Source organism: Toxorhynchites rutilus, chromosome 3 (genome assembly GCF_029784135.1).
Source record: "Toxorhynchites rutilus septentrionalis strain SRP chromosome 3, ASM2978413v1, whole genome shotgun sequence".
NCBI lineage: Eukaryota > Metazoa > Arthropoda > Insecta > Diptera > Culicidae > Toxorhynchites > Toxorhynchites rutilus.
The window spans coordinates 199,850,348-199,871,003 of NC_073746.1; the positions used below are offsets into that span (position 1 = coordinate 199,850,348).

The 20,656-nt window shown below is 40.3% G+C and overlaps 1 protein-coding gene and 2 long non-coding RNA genes across 5 annotated transcripts; 2 read left to right on the plus strand and 1 right to left on the minus strand.

The window, feature by feature from the left end:
* The first annotated feature begins 149 nt into the window (after positions 1-149).
* On the plus strand, positions 150-1,685 carry LOC129773820 (uncharacterized). The gene has a single exon (XM_055777472.1). It carries the CDS (start codon positions 150-152, stop codon positions 1,683-1,685), a length of 1,536 nt encoding a protein of 511 aa, XP_055633447.1.
* Positions 1,686-2,791: 1,106 nt separating this feature from the next.
* LOC129775761 (uncharacterized) lies at positions 2,792-7,228 on the minus strand. Of its 3 annotated transcripts, none has more exons than XR_008743008.1 (6): positions 7,015-7,228; positions 6,371-6,503; positions 4,896-6,309; positions 4,624-4,841; positions 4,316-4,569; positions 2,792-4,253 (listed from the first exon to the last, which is right to left on the minus strand). It is a non-coding gene; the product is annotated as an uncharacterized LOC129775761 (long non-coding RNA). The 3 variants fall into 3 exon arrangements; XR_008743009.1 differs by lacking the exon at positions 7,015-7,228 and adding an exon at positions 6,703-6,771; XR_008743007.1 differs by lacking the exon at positions 7,015-7,228 and having other exon boundaries at positions 6,371-6,675.
* Positions 7,229-10,396: 3,168 nt separating this feature from the next.
* On the plus strand, positions 10,397-12,077 carry LOC129779917 (uncharacterized). Its single transcript, XR_008743801.1, has 3 exons — positions 10,397-11,303; positions 11,496-11,695; positions 11,796-12,077. It is a non-coding gene; the product is annotated as an uncharacterized LOC129779917 (long non-coding RNA).
* The last annotated feature ends 8,579 nt before the right edge of the window (positions 12,078-20,656 follow it).

Sequence of the window (20,656 nt, forward strand, 5' to 3'; positions counted from 1 at the left end):
GATGAAGTCTCCACCGCGGACTTGGAAAACGTTTGTTGCGAATCGCATTTCCGAGATACAAGCTACAACCCATGGGTCCCTATGGCTGCACGTTGCACAAACCTAAAGGAAGTTGGCCTATACAAAATTTCCCTAGCGCCGGGATCCCAATGGAAGAGTTGGAGCAGCGCCCTGCAACTGTTCTCACCCTTCAAGCTTCTGCACCACACGAACTTTTCCTGCGATTCTCGTCATACAACATGTTGATAAATGTAATGGGATTTGCGTTTCGCTTCATCCATAATGCTCGACCGAAGAACACTCGAATCTCTGGCCGAGTGCTTCTCGTCCCAGAATTGCACGCTGCTAAAATGTTCCTGGTGAGATTGGTGCAAGCTGAAGTATTCCCCGGTGAGCTGAAGGCTCTGCGCAAAGAGCAATCCGTATCAAAAAATTTCAAGCTCCGGCTCCTCTGCCCGTTCTTGGATTCCGAAGGCGTAATACGAATTGGTGGCCGGTTACAACTTTCGGCCGAATCCTACAACATTCGTCATCAAATTGTCATTCCCGGCTTCCATCCATTCACCAAATTGCTGATAATGCATCACCACAAGAAGCTGATCCATGGTGGTAACACCGTAACTCTCGCGGTTCTGAGAGACGAATTCTGGCCGTTACATGGTCGCAGAGCTATAAGGAGCGTCCTCCGAAGCTGTTTCAATTGCCATAGAGCAAACCCCCGCCCGATAGAACAACCTGTTGGCCAACTACCCTCCAGCCGTGTCACGGTTAACGAAGCTTTCTATTGTACGGGAGTGGATTATTGTGGGCCTCTTTACCTGAAGCCCGCCCACAGACGAGCAGCATCACAGAAGGTTTACATCTGTGTATTTGTGTGCTTTAGCACCAAGGCGGTCCACCTCGAGCTGGCAGGCGATTTGAGCACCAACACGTTCCTGAAGGCTCTGGATCGATTTATGTATCGGAGGAACAAACCGCACCATATCTATTCCGATAATGGTACAAATTTTATCGGAGCAAAGAATGCTCTTCATCAGCTGTATTCCAGACTTCAGTCAGAACCTGAAAATGAGAAAATCACCAAATATCTAGCTCAAGACGGAATACAGTGGCATCTGATTCCCCCACGAGCCCCTAACTTCGGTGGCCTCTGGGAAGCCGCGGTTAAAGTGGCAAAAAAGCAGCTCGTTAGACAACTAGGAGACTCGCTGCTTTCTTACGAAGAACTCCTGACCATCCTCGTCCGTATTGAGGGTTGCATGAACTCTCGTCCCCTCATGCCTCTGTCCGACGATCCTCACGACTTGACCGTGCCTCCTCCGTCTCATTTTCTTATCAAGAATATGATCAAGCCACTTCCCGAACCAGACATCCGCCATCTACCGATGAATCGACTGAATTACTATCAGCGAATTCAAGCCCATAGTCAACAGTTTTGGCACCGATGGAGGTCGGAGTACCTGAAGGAACTTCAAACGCAGTTCACAACAAACCCGAAACGATGCGACCTTGCAGTTGGCAGCGTAGTAATCTTGAAGGATGACAGCCTTCCACCGACGCGCTGGCCCCTAGCGCGTATCCTGGAGGTCCACCCCGGACCTGATGACATCATTCGTATGGTGACCCTACAAACCTCAGGAGGAGTACTGAAGCGATCAGTATCGAAGATTTGCCCAGAAGAATAATTTGAATTATAACACATAGAATTAAGTTTTGTTGAAAAATGAATTTTCAAGATGGCCGGTGTTATGTTAGGTTCAAAATCATGTTTTTGTAGAAATCAGCAATACGATATTCAAGCAATACGAATGAAATATTCCCATGTTATAGCCCCCCACTATAAAACTACTCTTCTCACACCTCACACTCAGTCTGTCTCTTTCACGCTTCAAGGAAATAATTCCCCTTCTGCTTTCTTCCGTACTGTTTTCATATACCGCTCCCCTAACCAACTTAGTGACGAAACGGCCTCACCTAGTACCATAGACCCGTCTTGGTATTACTAAGGTGAGTCCGTATCTTCAGTAAGTTAGCAAGGGGAGTGGTGAGTAGCGAGGAATGTGAGAGGGGATTGTTTAGAAAAAAATGCGGAAGGGAGTCACTAATACATATGTGCATACGAACATATGTGCGAAACTTTTTCAACTATTTCGTTTTGTTCTATTCAGAAAACAAATTAAGCGTGAGGAACTATCAACAACAAATATTTCTTGAATTCTCGGCTAACGATGATCTATTTACAGCGTGAAACGACGGCCATGTAATGGAATTTGGTACAGGTGAAAACCAACGCGAGTGCAAGCATTACTAAAGTAGTAATTGGCATCTGGGAGATGGTTGAAACTGTCGTGGATTTCATTTGCATTAATTAAGTGTTCGAAGTATTTGACCTCCTTCCAGTTGGATCGGCACTTCTTCAGTCGTGAATGGTAACAGTAGTCAACAAAGCAGCATCATCCTCTTCTACTCACAGATACGCGCCGGAAGGGTTTATTACACTGCAGACACAATGGTTTATTACACTGGAGACACACAACAAGTTTGGTGAAAATACCTTCGAACGTTGGGAGGGATTAGTTTGCTTCTAGCGCCGGTTGAGTAATCGGCACATGTACCTTCTCGTCAGGTTTCCTAACAAAAACGACAACTGGCTGCGCATCTCGTTTCAGGTTCAGTGCAGTGACCCAATCGGTCTTAAAAATCGTTGGAAAATCGAGTAGTGTGCAGCAATTGTTCAGTTCAGAAAATAAAACAAGCTTGAAGAACGAATAATAATATGCGTCTATTTTTCTCAAATGTTATTTGTTCATTCACCTAGCGACTCTATCCTTCAAGGCTTTTTGGTTATCGATATACCCTAGATAGCACATACACAAATGAAACCATAGAATGTTTGCTACCCTTTTTCGGTTTTTGTGTGAGCATGCAGAAGGCTTTTTTTTATGTTTCTCCTTTTTTTTCTAATTTTATTGCTGAGCAATTGGCATCTGAATTCGGTTCCTACGAAGTCTGTCGCGTCGGTAACTTCGAACACGGGCGGGTGTCGGTCGGATCACTCCTACCATATTTTTGAGTTTATCATAGCCTCCGCCAATGACCAATCAGTTGATTTTTTCTCCCGTCGGGAGAACAGTCACTGGGGGGTTTGTAGCTGCCTGAACTCCATCCATTCTCTTCTCGTTCGGCCACTGAGAGTGCAAGTATACCAGTATACAGTATATTTTTCAATCATTAAACTAGAATCATCTCTAGGAATAAATAAAATCTTGAATGTCGAAAATGAATATTCAGGTCATTACGATCAATATTTATTCAGATAATTATTCCGATTATCCGCAAAATACTGAAATACATATGTTTATATAAAAAAAGTTTACTTCTATTTAAATACATAATTCTATTAAATATGTACATGTAAATTTACGAAATAGTATGTTCACTCTTATTCATCCAAATAGCAGCTCAATTACTAATCAATGAGCAAATCAGTGTCGTTACTGCTTGAATTAAGAACGTTTAACGTACTTAAATGAACAATTTTTTTCACTAACTCTTTTTTCTGGTCTATAGATTTTTCTCTTCGCTATCATCCTCGCTGAACTTTACATTGATCACCTTATTCCGACCCATCGGTTTTGCGAAATAGCGAAATAATTTTCTAATAAATTCTGCAATATTTCTTCCCGCTCGCATCTCGACCGTATCGAGAACATTTGCCGGTCCTCAGCGTCCTCATCCGGATGTTCATACACATCATCATATTCAATGTTACTCAAGAGCATAGCTTATCCTTCTTGGTATCCTTTCTAAACCATCAACATTTGTTCGTATGTGAATCAGTGCAATGAACCTTTTACTCCGGAAGGTTTTACCGTGACCTCGGCCGCTTCTGCTCGAGCGGTGGTAAATCGACGCCAAACTCGAAGCACACATGCCCAAACACGATACTTTCCATACTTCAAGTTTACTAATAGGTATGTTGGTCGGCAAACCTTTCCAGTAATTACACATGCAGTTGCTATCAGTATCACTTCATTTTTTACGCAACTGATGCGCTCAGAAAAAATGCGTGAAAATATTGCGTAATTTCAAGAGAATGCCCCTTCATCGGTTTCCTGTTCGTAAAAACACATTCGCACGCGCACTCACAGAATTTCTCTTCCAAATGAGAAAGTGTATCACTATAACAATCCTTGCTTTGCATGTTCTTGCACGGATGTCCTCTAGAACCTTGTGTTGTAGATCCAAAATATCTGTTGGACAGAGAATTATTATTAGAAATACTGTTCAAGAAATGGTCCCGTTGCTGCGTTACATATGTGTTCGTGCCGCAGGGAGAAATCCGAACGACAAATTGTAATTGATGTGCAAAAGACGACATCCACCTTCTGTCCCCACAGCTGGAAGGATCTCCGGGAAAATTCATTATAATAATCTTCTATAAGAACGTCGTATTGTTTTCTTCTAAAATAGCTCATTGACTAATCCACGGAATTATTGTATATCCTCCCAACAGCCACCTCAGCATCCATTCGGAATGAAGTACATTTTGGGTGTGAGCGGTGGGATCTGTGCACGATTTTTTAATTAACTTTGTGGCATCAGATACAATCAATACCATACCTATAGCAAGGTTTTCTCCAGCTGATATCAGAGTGCTTTGAGTTTTACACTATTCGAAGGTGCACTCGTGGGAGTTATCGTCACTGACGGTGTGATGATTAGATTGGACCCTGTTCGGATTGCTCCAATAGGTAACATATGTCGCGGTATAGAAGGTACCTCCCGGATGTAAAAGTAAACGTTGAAGCAGTTTCGCGATATTGATAGGCGACCAACAACTGAAAGAATAGATGGAATGATGAATGTGAAAACGAAAAGTAAAAAAGTCTTACCTGACTGGATTTGTATTAACTGACTTTATGTTTTTCGAATGAGCTGGAAATGCGACCGCACTGAGTAACCCTTTCGTTAGGGGACTGGTATCGAAGCTCGAGGGTTGTTCATGTTTGTATTACTTGAAGTCACGATGAAATTTTCTTTCATCATTACGTATTTAGACTGTTTCAACTAGGATTGGGCGATCTCGGATCGATTATTAGAAGATCGATCTTTTCCATTCCAATTTCCGATTTTTTGGATCGATTTTTTGTACTCGATAAAATCGAGAAAATCGATTTTGTTGCTTTCGTTCTTTTCGATCTTTTTGTAAATTTGTTTTTTATATCACCAAATGTCACCAAATGTCAACATTTTTTTGAACATAATGTCAACATTTGGAGTGCCTCTTCTACGATTTATTTCTGTTCAAATGCTGACAAAGACGGAACTAGTAGCAGTTACTGAGGGGATGAACTGTAAACGATTGCGCATAGGATCACTAAACCTGATGTTGACATCCCTTACAGGCGAAAGGTTGTTTTCTGAGCCTGGCGCCAAAATTAAGAATCGGCTTCGACTAAATGACAAACGTATGGCACGATTGGCTCTTATTGTCAGCTGAGTTTTGGGCAGTTGTTGAATTTCTAATTATTTTCAATTAATTTATTTAATAAAACGACTACCTGACAGCACAAGATGGATGCCCTGTGGCTATGGCCTTCATGCTGAGAACCAAAACAAAATGCTTTTGATATTCAAATAAAAATATGAAATTTGTATTCCCTGTTCAAAGAAAAGACGACATTCATATAGAACATGCATATTCAAAAAAAAAAGCTTTTAATTTTTCAAAAATCAATTCGGTAAAGATCGATTCAGCAAAGATCGATTCTTTAGTACTGATTTAATCAGTTGATCGATTCCTAAGCCGTTTGGAAAATCGATTCGATAAGATCGATCTTTTTATAAAGATCGCCCAATCCTAGTTTCAACTTCTTCAATAGTTTCTTCGTTGCGAAGTTCTTCCTGAAGATTCTTCAAACCTTGTTCCCGTTTCAAAATTTCTGCGACTGTCAATTTTTGATACGATACACTGGTCATCCTCATATTTGGACAGTCCTTTGGCTGGAGCGGCAGTAGCAGCTGCAGCAGCAGCACCATTGAACGAACGATCATTAGCTTTAGCTGGTAGCAACACTATCTGGCGTTTCAGCGTACGATTTGGACTCAGTACAGGGACGCGACACCCGTCTTTCTGGGATGCGACTGGCCACTGAGGGTGGAAGTGCCGGAGTAATAGTACATCTAAAATATTCCGTTAAAACACGCAGATCACGAGCCGTTACGGGAGATATTGTAGATATGTAGAAGCTCCAAATGTATGCACCACTCGTTGTGGGACCGGTATAAAAACGAATGTGATGATGCCTGCAGAGCAAACAAATGCAAACATTACAAACATTAACGAAGATGGCCAATAGCTACTTACTTCAACCGGGATTATTTCTCCAATTTCCAGCGAATCTGCTTTTTTATCCGTGCTTGTGTCTTCGTGCGTTGAAAATGCCCGATTAAGCAAAATAAAGATCTATTGAAATCATTCGTTTTCAATGAAGAGACGTCTGTAATGCAAATGGCCGTATCACATGGCAAATTGGTTATAAAAAAACGTATTGTGTTTTATTTGTAAACAGAACACAGTAGACTTTCAAGATGGCTGCAGAGTGGTTTTAGCAGATTGGCCCACCTAGTAGTAATACTTCTATACATTTTGGTTTTTACTACGTTTGGTATGAATAAAAGAAACAACAAAGTATTTACTTTTCGAAAATGGATGTTTATCTGATTTCGTATGAATAAAACAGCATTCATCAAGTATTTACTTCGTTATTATCAAGTATGCTCATGAGCATACTTTGGATCTGAAAACACTATTATTCGTTTTTATGTCATATCCGATTTATGTATAATGCTACTATTTTGCGCTTGAAGTTAAACAAGTTAACGATCCGCATTGATGGCATTGAGCTTCGTTTACTAGTTTAGGGGAGCGTAAAAAAATTGATTGATTTTCAGGCGGAATGAACACGTTTTTAAAATTTAAATTATGAATGAAAAATAACCTTCACGTACCAATTTGGCATTCTGTTTAAATGAAAAATATTTGTTTGCAGGTGGTGAAAAAATCTTGTCCCTAATTGAAAGTCGCCATCAGACGTCGGCACTTTTTCATCGCGAATTCACGCTTTGTCCAAAAAAAAAAACGTTTTGAAACGAAATCTAAACAATCAGTTGATAGATGTTTGACAAAGTAAAAACTATGTTCATTGATGATGGCATTGAGCTTCGTTTACTAGTTTAGGGGAGCGTAAAAAAAATTGATTGATTTTCAGGCGGAATGAACACGTTTTTAAAATTTAAATTATGAATGAAAAATAACCTTCACGTACCAATTTGGCATTCTGTTTAAATGAAAAATACTTGTTTGCAGGTGGTGAAAAAATCTTGTCCCTAATTGAAAGTCGCCATCAGACGTCGACACTTTTTCATCGCGAATTCACGCTTTGTCCAAAAAAAAAAACGTTTTGAAACGAAATCTAAACAATCAGTTGATAGATGTTTGACAAAGTAAAAACTATGTGCGAATTCGAAAATCAAATTAGTAAAGTAAACTTTTATTCATACATATTCGAGTAAATACTAGGAAAGTTTACTTTACTTGGAAACGGGCAGAATAAGTAAATACTTCTTTTTATTCATACGACCTAATGTCCTGGAAAAAAAATAATTAAGATGGTAGAGTTTCGAGCAAGATGGTGGAGTTAACAGTAATTTACACTATTTAGAAAAGACGTATGAGGAATGGCAAGACGAAAAGTTTGGATTTGTTTATGTTATTACTGACGTTGGTATGGTTACATTAGATTTCGTCGAAGGTATTTGAAGCAGTATAATAAATAAACAGTTGTCGTTGAAAATAGTAACCTAGTAACCTTTATGCATATGCTTCCGCCAGCTGGCTCGGCTAATGTGATTCAGGGAATGCGTTGATCGTTGTACCGCCACTGGAAATTCTGACATTACGTTTTACCTTCCACTTCACTTTCCTTGGTTTCGAGTGACATAGCGAGCGCTGCCATAACTATTTCTCAAATAGTGACGTCAGTCGTTGTGTTTATCTTTGATTGCCCACCAAATCCATGTGAAAATACTATTTTCAGGAAGTAATTTATCAAAAGTTCTCGCTGAATATGAGACTAATGTGCAGTAGCGTGTAGTGAATATTTGTGAAATAACGTCGAAAAAGACGGATAAAAGTGATATTGCCATTCTCACTCCCCCACGTACCACATAAATAATCCAAATAAGTCACGATACAATTGTCATCTGTTAAAAAAAACAGTTAACTGATTTCATGAGCCAATACAGATACACTTCGCCTACTACTCTACCTCGATATGTACCCATTGGTATTGAGGGCATTGAGCCTCTTGAGCAGGGATGCCAGGTGATTTTTTCAAATATTTTCACATGGTACGAAAAAATGTATTCAAATGTTTTCATAATCATATTGGGGGAACCTTGAATTTATAACCTTATTTTGAACAATGTTTGATAGATGAATCTACGTTTATTTCAATTGATACTATTATATAGCGCTTTTCGCTAAGTTTTCCTTTAAGGCAATATTCTAGTCTAGAAATTGAAAAAAATCATACATTTTTTTTCTTCCTATTTCTGTACTTTAGGCATTCGAAACTACATATTAAAAATCCCATTATTTACCGAGTCTCTTCAGTGATGCGGTATCTAACCTAGTACGTCCATAACAATGAACTTCAAAAGGGTTTTTTTCGAAACTAGTTTTTTTCAAACTGGCGTACACGATATCTCAAGTTCTACTAAACCGATTCATGTCGAATTTATGTGAATACAAATTGTATGAATCTCTCGATCGCATGATCATCTAAAAAAATGACATTTTTGGAATTTTACTATTTTAAAGGAATCGGTAAACGTTTTAATCGGCATTTTGTTTTTCTAACGGCCGCCATTTTGTCAAAAAAGATGTTTTTGACTTGTCCAAGGTTCATGCGATAGCGGCATCTTTACTGATTTAGAATCTGTGCGATTTTTTTGTTTCAAATAACCAATCGTGTACGCCATGGCACAACTGGAATCGTGTAAGCCATGGCACAACTTTTTTCTGAACCCCCTCACTTCATCAGCTTGTAACTATTCTAGTTATGATTGTTTTTGGTCCGTTCCATTTTTGTTTTATTGTTAAAAGATAGATGAACAAATATTGATATAATGGATCGTAGAAATACTCTTTGTTTTAATCTTACGGAGCTCGAAAAAAACGTCCAAAATTCGTATCTCTACATTAGAATATCCCCTTATGTTGTGAAGTTTATTTCAATAAATTTGAACAAAGAATATATTGCGTAACAGCGAGCTAAATTTTATAAGTTGATAATTGACTTGCCAAACTGTTGATTAAGTTAATATCGCCCCAATTCTTCCACAAAAACGGAACTATGTTATACCAGGGACAGACATACAGCTGTACTTGCGTTGTAAGAGTACAGCGTTGTACAGGTACTATCGTACCATGACAGACATACTTTGGTTGTACATTGTACCGCATGTCAAACTGACAATCAGGAATTTAAATCTATTGCATTCGGGTTGACGACGGAATGGTGTCGACATCTGGATACGACATTAGTTTGTGTGAGGCCAACTGTTCTCTATCAGATTAGTCGACCCTAAGGCAGTTTTCAATTATTAAAATTTGTATGAAATTTTTTTCTTGGCGTTGTTTGCCTACGTACGTTGTTCTGACCCTAATTTAAACTATTTTCTATAAATTTCCAAATATTCTCACCAAAACTTACCATTATAATATAAAATTATATTTAGACATAATTTTTGTATGATATTTTTCACCACTTGCATGCAAAAGTGATTTTCATTTACATGGAGTACTAATTTGATTTGGGAAAAATAATTATCATTCATAGTTTTTATTTTGAAAGTGTGTTCATTTCTTCTGCAAACCCATATTGTCATGCCTACTCCCCCGTTTCGTAATACGAAGCTCAATGCCGTCAACGTTCTTGCTTGTTTATTTTTTGTATCTTTATTTCTTCAGGATGCTGAACGTAATCAGAACGAAAATGATTCAAAATAACAGAAAAATTCAAATGCTGTTGAAGCAGAGCAGAAAATATAGGATGTTAGCTTTGATATCTAGGAAGCTCTACAGGAAATACGTTTCGTTACTCTCTAGTCCGGTTAAATCCCGAAAACGTAGGGTGTGGTCAACTGTAAGATGCATTTGAATATCAACTTTAATTTCTCTAACTATATCGGTCTTTCAGGTAGAAAATTCTAGATTTTGGGAAGATGAAGTACCAAAGTTTAGTGATAAAAAGTTCACGAACACGTTTCGGTTTGACAGATGTACGTTTAATTTGTTGGTCAAAAAATTACATCACCTGCAAAGAGAAGATACTCTTTGGCGGTCTGCTATTCGGTTGGAGAAACGCATCGCTATTGCCCTGTATGCTTTCGGATCGTCAGCGGAATATAGAACTATTGGAAGTCTATTCGGTGTAGGAAGAACAACTACGGGTGAACTGGTCATTGAAATCTGCAATGCGGTTGTAGATGTTGTGCAACACGAAGTGTTTGACGCATACCCACCAACCTCGGAGAAGATATCAGAAATAGTCGGTGGCTTCGAGAAACTGGGTTTCCACAATTCTACGGTGCCATTGATGGATGCCATATAGAAGTCAAAGTACCAAAAAATGAGGCAACCGACTACTATAACTTCAAAGGATGGCATTCGGTTATTCTGTTTGCTGCGGTGGATCATCGTTACCGGTTCACATATATCAACGTAGGAGTTGCTGGCCGTTCAAATGATTCAACTGTTTTTGAGAACTCCAAACTCAAAGTACACTGCACGAACGAGACATTTAAAGCGCATTCGAAACTAATCGAAGGGGTTGTAGTACCGATACTGTTGATCGGCGATTCGGCTTTCAGACTGTCAAACCAGGTGATGAAGCCGTTTCTATTTTCTGTAGATCAGCCGGAGCATGAAAAGTTATTTAATTATCATCTATCAGCATGCCGACGGGTTGTAGAGAATGCTTTCGGCCATCTGAAGGCCCGTTTCAGAAGAATCGGGAAAGGTTTGGAGGTCGACCTAAATAATGTCAATACAATTATCAAAACTTGCTGCATTCTACATAACCTATGTAACAACCACAATGACCATATTAACAAAAAATGGATGATCCAGATTCAAACCTTAAATTCGAAGCAACAACCACAAAGAGGATTGATAGTAAGAAACGAAAACGCATCAGCATCCAGGATTAGAAACGCACTGATGGTACATTTCGGTAAATATCACAGGGAAACTGTCCCATTATCTCCCTCTATATTCACTGGGTGGTACCCACCACCGCAAACTTTTCATCAATTTCTGTATTCATTTGATTTTTTGAACATGTTTTATATGGTTCAAATTTCCAATTTCCAATTCAAATTTTATCGACCAGCTTGCTCATCAACGCGTTATTTTCTTTCATGAGCGCGATTATTTGAAGATCTTGTGCGAACTGGCCATTTATCTGGAGTCACCCGATGCGCGACAACTGCCGCCACAACTTACCTCAAGAACGCTGCCTTCGCAAATGTTGACTTCATTCGGTTATTGTCACCCACCACACGAACGATGTGTAGCAACGAAGTGGACTGGTTGGGAACCGAACGGAAAACCGACGGTTGAGGGGTGAGTGGATGGTGTGTCGTTACTCTCACATCATTATGATGCATGTTGAGTAATTGTATGATTGGCAGTTTAATGCCACACATCTTCCTTCTTCTCACAGAAAAAAAGAGGGAACAAAAAAATGAAGTTTACATCAGCAAGCCGTGGAATAAAGGTGACGTATAATTTTCATCAAAACGAATATTGCAGATTTTCTTCGTGATTTTTTTTTTCTTGTATGTCATTTCAGTGTTTTGAAGACTATTTCTCGAAGAAGTTGTGAAGTTATTGGAGCCATTTGTTTAGCGAGTGGAATTCCCCGAAGAAGATATACGAATTTTGAATTTTCAAGTGTTTTTCGGTGTGTGTGAAGCTTCCCGCTGTATTGAACCTTGGTGCAGGATTTCTGAAGATTCCCTGCCTCTGGAAAATATAAAACAGCTAAGTTTTTGTTTTGTGTTACTTAATTAATTAATTAATTTTTTTTTTAAATATACAAAAATAATAGTTTTATTTTCTGTGAGTGTTAGGCATTTTATGCTCTCTCTGCTCTCATTTTTATTACACAATTCTATCTAAATGGAGGGGAACGAACCCTCCGATGTTGATATGAGCATCGTAGCTTCTCCTAGTAATTGTTTTTCTGAAGTTCGTCCTTCGAAGAAAAATAAAAAACAATCACAGTTAAATTCGACACAGCCAACAATTTATTCTGTTTCACTCAGTTCGGTTCAAAATCTAATTAATTCTCCTCAACATCCAATCATTGAGAATATTCCTCCCAAGAATCTTTCTCGAATACGACAATACCAGAACGTTTCGGGTTCATCGAAAAATCGTTGGGTGGTATTCTTCCGTCCCAAAGGGAAACCGTTAAGAGTGACCCAAATTTGTAAAGACTTGAAATCTAATTACTCAAGTGTCTTGGAGATTACAAAAGTTAATAAAGACAAACTTCGTGTTGTGCTCTCGGATTGTAAAGACGCTAACGCAGTTGTAAATAATTCTTTGTTCACTGCTGAATATCGAGTGTATATTCCGGCACACATTGTTGAAATCGATGGTGTGGTTTCGGAAAAATCTCTCCAACTAGCAGATTTCGAAAAAGCAGAGGGTATTTTTCATGATGTAAAACTTCCTCATGTGAAAATTTTAGAAGTTCGATCGCTGAATTCATTTATAATTGATGGCAACGAGAAGAAATATTTCCCATCTGGTTCTTTTAGAATCACCTTCGAGGGCACAGCTCTTCCAAATTATGTGCTCATTGATAAGCTTCGTCTTCCAGTTCGATTATTTACTCCCAAAATAATGTCATGCACTAATTGCAAACAGTTAGGTCACACTAAAACCTTCTGTTGCAATAAAATTAAATTTTCTAAGTGTGGAGTCGATCATGATGAAAGTATTTGCAACAAGGATGCTGATAAATGCATTCTTTGTGGAGGTGTTCCTCACACAGTTAAAGACTGTCCAAAATACAAATCCCGTTCAATTAAACTTAAACAGTCACTTAAAGATCGTTCTAAGCGATCCTTTGCTGATATACTCAAGGCAGCTCAGGTATCCGAGATTTCAGAAAATCGTTTCTCTGCTTTATCAGAGGATGATGAATCGGATACTACTTTCGATCCAATAATCGCGGGAAGAACCAGGAAGAGAAAAAATACTTCCTCCTCCAAGCCTGCTAAAAAAAGAGGATTATCCTCTAATCAACCAGAAGCTTCTTCTCATTTTTCTGCTCCTTCCAACAGTAACCCTCCTGGTTGGGGACTAACTATGACGTTCATTTCCCTGAATTGTCAAGTCATCCCAGATTTGCTTCTCGATCGGTTCCTGAACCCCAATCATTTTCAGGAGGTATTTGCTTTTCTTCAATTGTTAGATGGATCTTTGATATTTTCGGAATTTCAGATTTATTGAAATGTCTCATTTCTGCTTGGCTTCCTACTATCAGTCAGTTAGCTGAACAAATGGTTGCAAAGTGGCCCCTCCTCTCCTTCATTAATTTCGATGCCTAATTTATTGGATGAGTCAGAGAATTCTACTATTCTACAGTGGAATTGTAGAAGTCTTCTTCCAAAACTTGACTCTTTCAAGCAAATGCTCCATTTTTTGAATTGCGATGTGTTTGCTCTATCTGAAACATGGCTTCGTTCGGACAATATATTAAACATCCATGATTTCAATATTATTCGTTTAGACCGTGATGATTCCTATGGAGGAGTTCTCATAGGTATTAGAAAATGTTATCCATTTTACAGGATTCCCCTGCCTTTAGTCACAGGAATTGAAATTCTTGCGTGTCAGGCACGCATCAAGGGTAGAGATTTGTGCATTGCTTCTATTTATATTCCACCAAGTACAATGCTTAATTATCGAAACCTTGTGAATATAATTGAGCTTCTTCCACAACCTCATCTTATTTTGGGAGATTTCAACTCACATGGCATTGGCTGGGGTGAATCTTTTGATGATCGAAGAGCTAATTCTATTTATGATCTTTGCGATGAATTCAACATGACAGTTTTAAATACAGGTGATATAACAAGAATTGCTCCTTCATCAGGCCGCGCAAGTCGCTTAGATTTATCCCTTTGTTCTTCCTCTTTATCATTAGATTGTCATTGGAAGGTTATCCAAGATCCACATGGAAGTGATCATTTGCCGATCACCGTTTCTATTTCAAATTATTCTAAATCGTCTGAAACTATAAATGTTCAGCATGATTTATCTAGAAACATTGATTGGAAGAGATATTCTTCAATTATTTCAGAATCAGTGGCATTAGTTAATGAGTTACCCCCGTTAGAAGAATATAATTTTCTAGCTGGTTTAATTCATGACAGTGCTATTGATGCCTAAACGAAACGTTTTCCTGGGAATTCGTTTCGCAGACGTTCTCCTAATCTGTGGTGGGATCAAGATTGTACAAATCTCTATAAAGAAAAATCGAATGCTTTCAAGAATTGGCGTAAATCAGGCTCCTGCGAACGTTACGACAATTACATTTATCTGGAGCGTAAATTCAAAAGCTTCATAAAAGCCAAAAAGAGAGGCTATTGGCATAATTTTGTGAATGGGCTTTCCCGAGAGTCTTCCTTGAGCACTCTTTGGAGAGTTGCCAGACAAATGAGAAATTCAACTCATTCAAATGAACAAATTGAATATTCTGAAAGGTGGATCTTTGACTTTGCCAAGAAGATATGTCCAGACTCAGCACCTGCTCCACCTCCCTTCTTGGAGACATCTGATGATATTGCGCCTCCGTTCAGTATGGCTGAATTTTCGTTTGCACTTCTGTCATGTAACAATTCGGCGCCGGGGTCAGATAGGATCAAATTCAACTTATTGAAAAATCTACCTGATAATGCGAAGAAACGTTTGTTAAAATTGTTCAATGTTTTTCTTGAGCAGAACGTTGTTCCGCATGAGTGGCGACAGATTAAAGTTATAGCTATTCTGAAACCTGGTAAACCTGCGTCTGATTATAATTCTTATAGACCAATTGCAATGCTCTCTTGCATTCGAAAATTATTAGAGAAAATGATTCTATGTCGCTTAGACAGCTGGATAGAATCCAACAACCTCCTCTCACCTTCGCAGTTCGGGTTTCGTAGAGGTAAAGGAACTAATGATTGTCTTGCTCTGCTTTCATCAGAGGTTGACATAGCCTTGTGTAGTAAGCAACAAATGGCATCAGTGTTCCTAGATATCAAGGGACCGTTTTATTCAGTTTCCATTGAGGTTCTTTTTGAAAAACTTCATCTAAATGGGTTTTCTCCAAAATTAAATAGTTTTTTGTTTAACCTAATGCGTGAAAAACATATGAGTTTTTCCCATGGTCCTTCGTCAGTTTTACGGATTAGCTACATGGGCCTTCCTCAAGGCTCATGTCTTAGTCCAATCCTTTACAACTTTTATGTAAATGACATCGATGTTTGTTTATCAGGAAACTGTACTTTGAGACAGATGATTGCAGATGATTGTGTAGTGTCGGTAACAGGCAAAGACAGTATTCATCTGTATAATCCCTTGCAGATTTCTCTTGATAATTTGGTTGAGTGGGCTTGTAAATTGGGTATTGAGTTTTCTTCTGAAAAGTCAGAAATGGTTGTGTTTTCAAGAAAACACCGTCCCGCACAATTGCAACTTAAACTTTTGGATAGAACAATTAGGCACTCGCCGTCATTCAAGTATTTAGGAGTTGTGTTTGATTCTAGAGGCACATGGGGTAAACACATAGGTTACTTGAAACAAAAATGTCAGAAACGAATAAATTTTCTCCGATCCATAACAGGGACTTGGTGGGGGGCGCATCCCGTCGATTTGATTAGGTTGTATAAAACAACCGTTCTATCTGTTATGGAGTATGGAAGTTTTTGCTTCAGGTCCGCTGCCCGTACTCATATTATGCAACTGGAAAGGATCCAATATCGCTGTTTGCGTATTGCTCTAGGATGTATGCAGTCAACACATACAATGAGCCTAGAAATTTTAGCTGGTATCCTTCCTCTTTCTGTGCGCTTTTTCGAGTTATCATTTCGTTTTTTGATACGTTGTGAAACACTCAATCCGATAGTGATAACAAACTTTGAAAAAATGCTAACCTTAGGCACTCAATCTAAGCGAATGTCGCTATATCTTGAATTTCTGACCCTGGAAAGCTCATCTGCTTTACTTGGTTTCCAGACCATTCCTTCAATTTTGTTCAATCCTTCTATTAATTTTGACTTGTCAATGAAAGTTTATGTGAGTGGTATTTCCAGTGATCTCCGCCAAATAGTCATGCCTGCAATTTTCTTGTCAAGATATAAACATATTGACTCAACCAAAAATTTTTTTACTGATGGATCTAGTCTTAATGGTTCCACAGGTTTTGGGGTATTTAATATTAACTTCTCCATATTCCGTAAGCTTAGTTTACCCTGTTCGGTGTTTGTTGCGGAATTGGCTGCAATATACACTGCATTACAACATATTCAGACCTTGTCCCCTGAACATTTTTACATTTTTTCTGATAGTCTCAGCTCTTTAGAGGCACTTCGTTCGGTAAGGTCTAGATATTCTTCGTATTTCTTGTCTGGAATCCAACATCTTTTAAGTGTTTTGATAAGTAGATCATTCAATATCACTTTTGTATGGATTCCCTCTCATTGTTCGATACCAGGAAATGAAAAAGCTGATCTTCTTGCTAAGAAGGGCGCTACGGAAGGACTGTTATTTCATAGGCCAATTACTTTTGATGAATATCTCCATTTTCCTCGTGAACGTGCACTTCAATGTTGGCAGACAAGTTGGAATGGTAGTGATAAAGGTCGGTGGCTGTATTCTATCATTCCTAAAGTTTCCCTCAAACCATGGTTCAAAGGATATAATTATTCTCGTGATTTCATTCGAGTAGTGTGCAGACTCATGTCTAATCATTATTCCTCGAATGCACATCTTTTTCGAATTAACATCAGTGATAGTAACCTATGTATTTGTGGTACAGGTTACCACGATATTGATCACATTGTATGGTATTGCTCTGAATTTCAAAATAAAAGGTTATCTTTAATAGAAAATTTTCGCAAAAAGGGAATGCCACTCAATGTTTCGATCCGTGACGTTCTGGCTACTCGTAATCTCGATGCAATTATGTTGATTTATTACTTCCTCAAATCCATACACTTTCAAGTATGAGTATGTGTGTATTTTTCTTTTATTTTTGATTATCGTTTACTTCTCCAACTTTTTTGTTTTTTGTTATGAATATTTTTATTATTTATCAATAATATATGGTTATTAACGTTTTCATTTTTCTTCAACTATTTTCCTCAGAACTCAAAAATACTCAGATGCACGCAATTGCTCGCAATCTTCAAGGAGGTGGTTTTCTCTATAAAAAATCCTCAAGAAGAAGTCTTAAATAATATTTCATAATGAATTGTTGTATAATTATTTATATTGTTCTATTTCTTGAAAAAATCATAGGGTTTTTATGCCTTTATGAGAAAGAACATTTGCATAGTTCTACTCACAGAGGCTTTTCCCTATACATAAACACGGCTCATTGATGCTTAACGTTGCTGAGCCAGTTGAAAATAAATTAAATAAAAAAAAATTAAGTTTGAACATTTGACTTTATTACCATTAAAATAAAAAAAATTCACGAAAATAAAATAAAATATAAAAATTTTGTCGACGAGATCAAGCAGCAGGTGCAGAGAGAACTAAGCTCCAGAACAAGCAGAGCAAGCGATGTGTCGAGACGAAGTTCAGTACGGCTGAGCAATTCATTCGCGAGTGGGGCACGCGAATCAGCACCAGTGGAGGCCACAGTACAACAACCCCCTGAGCCGGAAGACCCACAGCCAGATCAACAACTACTACGCGATCTGGTCTTCCATTACGACGAGGCGATCTCACAGTTCCGCGACACGGACCCTTTGTCGCACCCCAGGATCCCGAAGTTGCAGCATTCCCGCAGGCTGACAAGTGCAGTAAAGCTCATGAACGAGCACGTTCTTCCGCTGCACTTGGTTGATGCTGAGAACATGGAGGAGCTGCAACTGAAAGTTTACTGTGCTGCTGTGGCGACCGCCAAAAGTTTAGGATACCGTATTAGGCCAAGAGGCAGACTGCTCCAACATCTCCGTGAAAGGCGTGAGCCTCCATGGCGAAGGAGATTGGAGCAACGGATCCTAAACAAGCGCGCCGCAATTGGAAGACTGATGGCGTACAAAAGAGGCAGCAGATCGGCGAAATTATGTCGCCAAGTTGCTGTGATCGTGCGGCCTACTGAACTTCGCCAGCTGGGAGCTCACCAGCTGACGGAAAAACTCGACACACTGGTACAGCAATTGAGCGTCCTTACAAAACGGCTGAAACGTCACTCTGACTCTGCAAAGCGCCAGGAACAAAATCGGATGTTCAGAGATAACGAGAAAGCGTTCTACGACCACATTAGCGACGAGAAGCCCGACTACCGCGAAGGTTTGCCAGATATTAGCGATGTGACGAACTTCTGGGCTGGTATTTGGGAGACCCCAGTAGAACATCGCGACGGGCAAATGTGGTGAGGACGGGAGGAGGAGAGTTGTGGTGAAATTGGAGAGATGCCAGCTATCATCGTCGGAGAGAACGATGTCCGCGAAGCCTCGCGGTACCTGAGGAACTGGGCAGCACCGGGCCCCGATGGTGTCCAGAACTTTTGGCACAAGAAGCTGACCGTCGCACATCCAAAGATAGCTGAGTGCTTCAACAAGGTGCTACGTGACCCACACAACCTTCCTGAATTCGCCACCCGTGGCGTCATCTTCCTCCTCCCGAAAGACAGCAACACATTGAACCCATCAAAGTACAGACCGATAACGTGCCTATCGAGTCTGTACAAAATACTGAGCAGCATAATTACCGCCAAAGTTTCTGCTCACTGCGAACAGCATCACATCATCGCAGAAGAGCAGAAAGGATGCAGGAAAAATACGCATGGCTGCAAAGACCAGGCCATCATCGACGCAGCCATAGTCGGCCAGGCGGTATATAACCAGCGGAACCTAAGTATGGCCTACATCGATTACAGGAAGGCTTATGACTCCATACCTCACTCGTTTCTCGTCCGGGTATTGGAGCTCTACAAAATTGATCCCGTCGTCGTTAGGTTCCTGCAGCATGCGATGAGGCAGTGGAGCACGTCTCTGCACCTCAGTGATGGGGAAAATGTGTTGCAGTCTAGAACGCTGCAGATAAAGAGGGGGATATTCCAAGGCGACTCTTTCAGCCCGCTTTGGTTTTGTCTGGCACTGAACCCCCTCAGTAGGACGCTCAATAGAAACGGTCATGGCTATAAAATAAGGTATGGCGACGGCGCCCACGAAGAAGTGACCCATACCTTCTACATGGATGATCTCAAGGTCTACGCTGATTCACGTCAGCGTCTAGGTGTAGCTATCCGGGTTGTCGAAGACATAAGCAGGGACATCTGCATGGAGTTCGGCCTCGACAAGTGCCGCTGTGTCCATCTGCTGAAAGGGCAGCTTACCGAATCCGGAGGTTACGAGGTCTATGACGGCGAGTTCATAAGAGACATGGTTCGTGGCGAATCCTATAAATATCTTGGATTCCGACAGCTCACCGGGATTCGCCACTCCGACATCAAGACGGAGCTGCGAGACAAGTTCTTGAGTCGAGTGAACTGTGTCCTGAGGACTTTCCTCAACGCGGGGAACAAGGTACGCGCGATCAACACATTCGCGGTTCCCCTGCTGACCTTCAGTTTTGGTGTAGTCAAATGGAGCAAAACTGACCTAGAGGACCTTGAGAGGAGGATGAGGAAAGCATTTAAAGAGGCCGGAATGCACCATCCTCAATCGACACTGGAGAGAGTTTCACTGCCACGTAAAGAAGGGGGACTTGGAATAGTCGACATATCTGCACTGTGTGTTGCCCAGGTACGACAACTGCGCGAGTACTTCGCAGAACGCGCCAACCAAAACGCGCTATATCGGGCGGTCTGCGCCGCCGACAGAGGATACAGCGCTCTGCACTTGGCGCAAGCGGAGTACCAACTCAACTGCAATCTGCAGACAGTGGAGGAGAAGATTGCAGCTTGGAAGCAGAAGTCAGTGCATGGTGCCCACCGCCATCAACTGGACCGGCCACACGTCGACAAGGCCGCATCTAATCTGTGGCTAACGCGTGGTGAACTCTCTTCAGTAGTAGAAGCCGACATGATAGCCATCCAGGACAGGATAATGCCGACGAGAAACTGCAGGCGGTACGTCTGGCATCAAGACGTTGATGACATTTGCCGGATGTGCCATCAACCAGGTGAAAACATAGAGCACATTATGGGAGGCTGTCCCGTTTTGGCCAACGCAGCCTACACCGAGCGCCACAACAACGTGGCCCGTATTGTTCATCGACAACTGGCGCTCCAATGTGCTCTACTGGAAGACAGCGTACCAAACTACCGGTACCTGCCTGCACCTGTCCTGG